This window comes from Otolemur garnettii, unplaced genomic scaffold (assembly GCF_000181295.1).
Source record: "Otolemur garnettii isolate 467f Iridium unplaced genomic scaffold, OtoGar3 scaffold00338, whole genome shotgun sequence".
Lineage (NCBI taxonomy): Eukaryota > Metazoa > Chordata > Mammalia > Primates > Galagidae > Otolemur > Otolemur garnettii.
The window spans coordinates 190,373-191,513 of record NW_003852733.1 but is presented as its reverse complement, the minus strand read 5'-3'; the positions used below and the strand labels follow the sequence as shown (position 1 = coordinate 191,513).

Genomic DNA, 1,141 nt, shown 5'->3' with positions numbered 1-1,141 from the left:
CATCCAAAGCATCATAATCAGGAGCCAGTGGAACATATGCCTTCTCTCCATCAGGCCTGGTCAGGGTGTTGACCTTGACCACAGCAATGTCACAGAGGTTCTCCACAGCCTGTTTGACCTGGTGCTTGTTGGCTTTGACATCCACAGTGAACACAAGTGTGGTGTTTTCTTCTCTCTTCTTCATGGCAGACTCAGTGGTCAGGGAGAAGTGGATGATGGCACAGTGGTCAAGCTTGTCTCCCCAGGGGAGCTCTTCCTGGGATATTTGGGCTTCCTCTGGAGTGGCCAGTGTCTCCAGTCACTGAAATGTGGATGATGTAGGAATATTCATTTTTCTGTGGCTGTGGTTGCCTTTCAGCACTGCCTTCTTGGCCTTCAATGCCTTTGGATTTTGCTTTGGGAGGGACAGGAGCTTCCTTCTTCACCTTCGGCACCATCTTGTGAAAACCAACAATTACTTTAAAGTTTGGGATTTTTTTAAATTTCTCTGAACTCTGGTCTTTTGAGGGGCAGTCTGAGCTTTGAAAGGGAAGGCAGTCCTCTAATTCAGCCTGTCCAACAGGAATAAAATGAGAGCTGCTTGTGTTGCTTTGAATTTTCTGGTAGCCACATAAAAGATAAAGAAATAGGTTAAATTGATTGTTATTGTTTAATGAACCTAATCTATCCAAAATATTATTGTTTTTATAACTGATCAATAAAAAGATACGAATGAATTACTTTGTTTATGTATCTTTAAAATTCATTCTATGTGTTAAGTGTAGAGCACAGCTCTATTCAGAACAGCATGTGGCCAGTTGCCCTCACATTAAAGTGCAGCTCTGAGGGCTCTTAATCTACCCTCAGGGGTGTAAGTGGTCTGAACCACACTTTTTTGGTGTCAAAAGTAAGGGAACATTCTACTCCGTATCATCATCTCTCCTCAGGTCCAAGGGTGGGAGAGACAGTGCCCAAAGAGTGAGCAAATGACTGAGAGCAAAAAGTGTCTACTGATAGGCAGATGCTTCACCCACTGCTGGGTGGATGCCTATCTAACTCCCAGAAATCATATATTGAGCAAAAATTAGGGTGTCCCCAGGAGGAAACCTTAATATTTTAGTTACTTTACTCTCCAAATACACTACAAAGCATGGGATATACA

At 42.9% G+C, this 1,141-nt stretch overlaps 1 protein-coding gene across 1 annotated transcript in view; it reads right to left on the bottom strand.

Annotated features, from left to right (window-relative positions):
• Window positions 1-184, bottom strand: part of LOC105888383 (single-strand selective monofunctional uracil DNA glycosylase-like) — a 3,100-nt gene extending 2,916 nt beyond the window's left edge. The window contains exon 1 of the mRNA XM_023509079.1: window positions 41-184. Within this exon, the coding sequence (XP_023364847.1) occupies window positions 41-184 (144 nt within the window). The remainder of the gene's footprint in view (window positions 1-40) is intronic.
• Window positions 185-1,141: the final 957 nt, after the last annotated feature.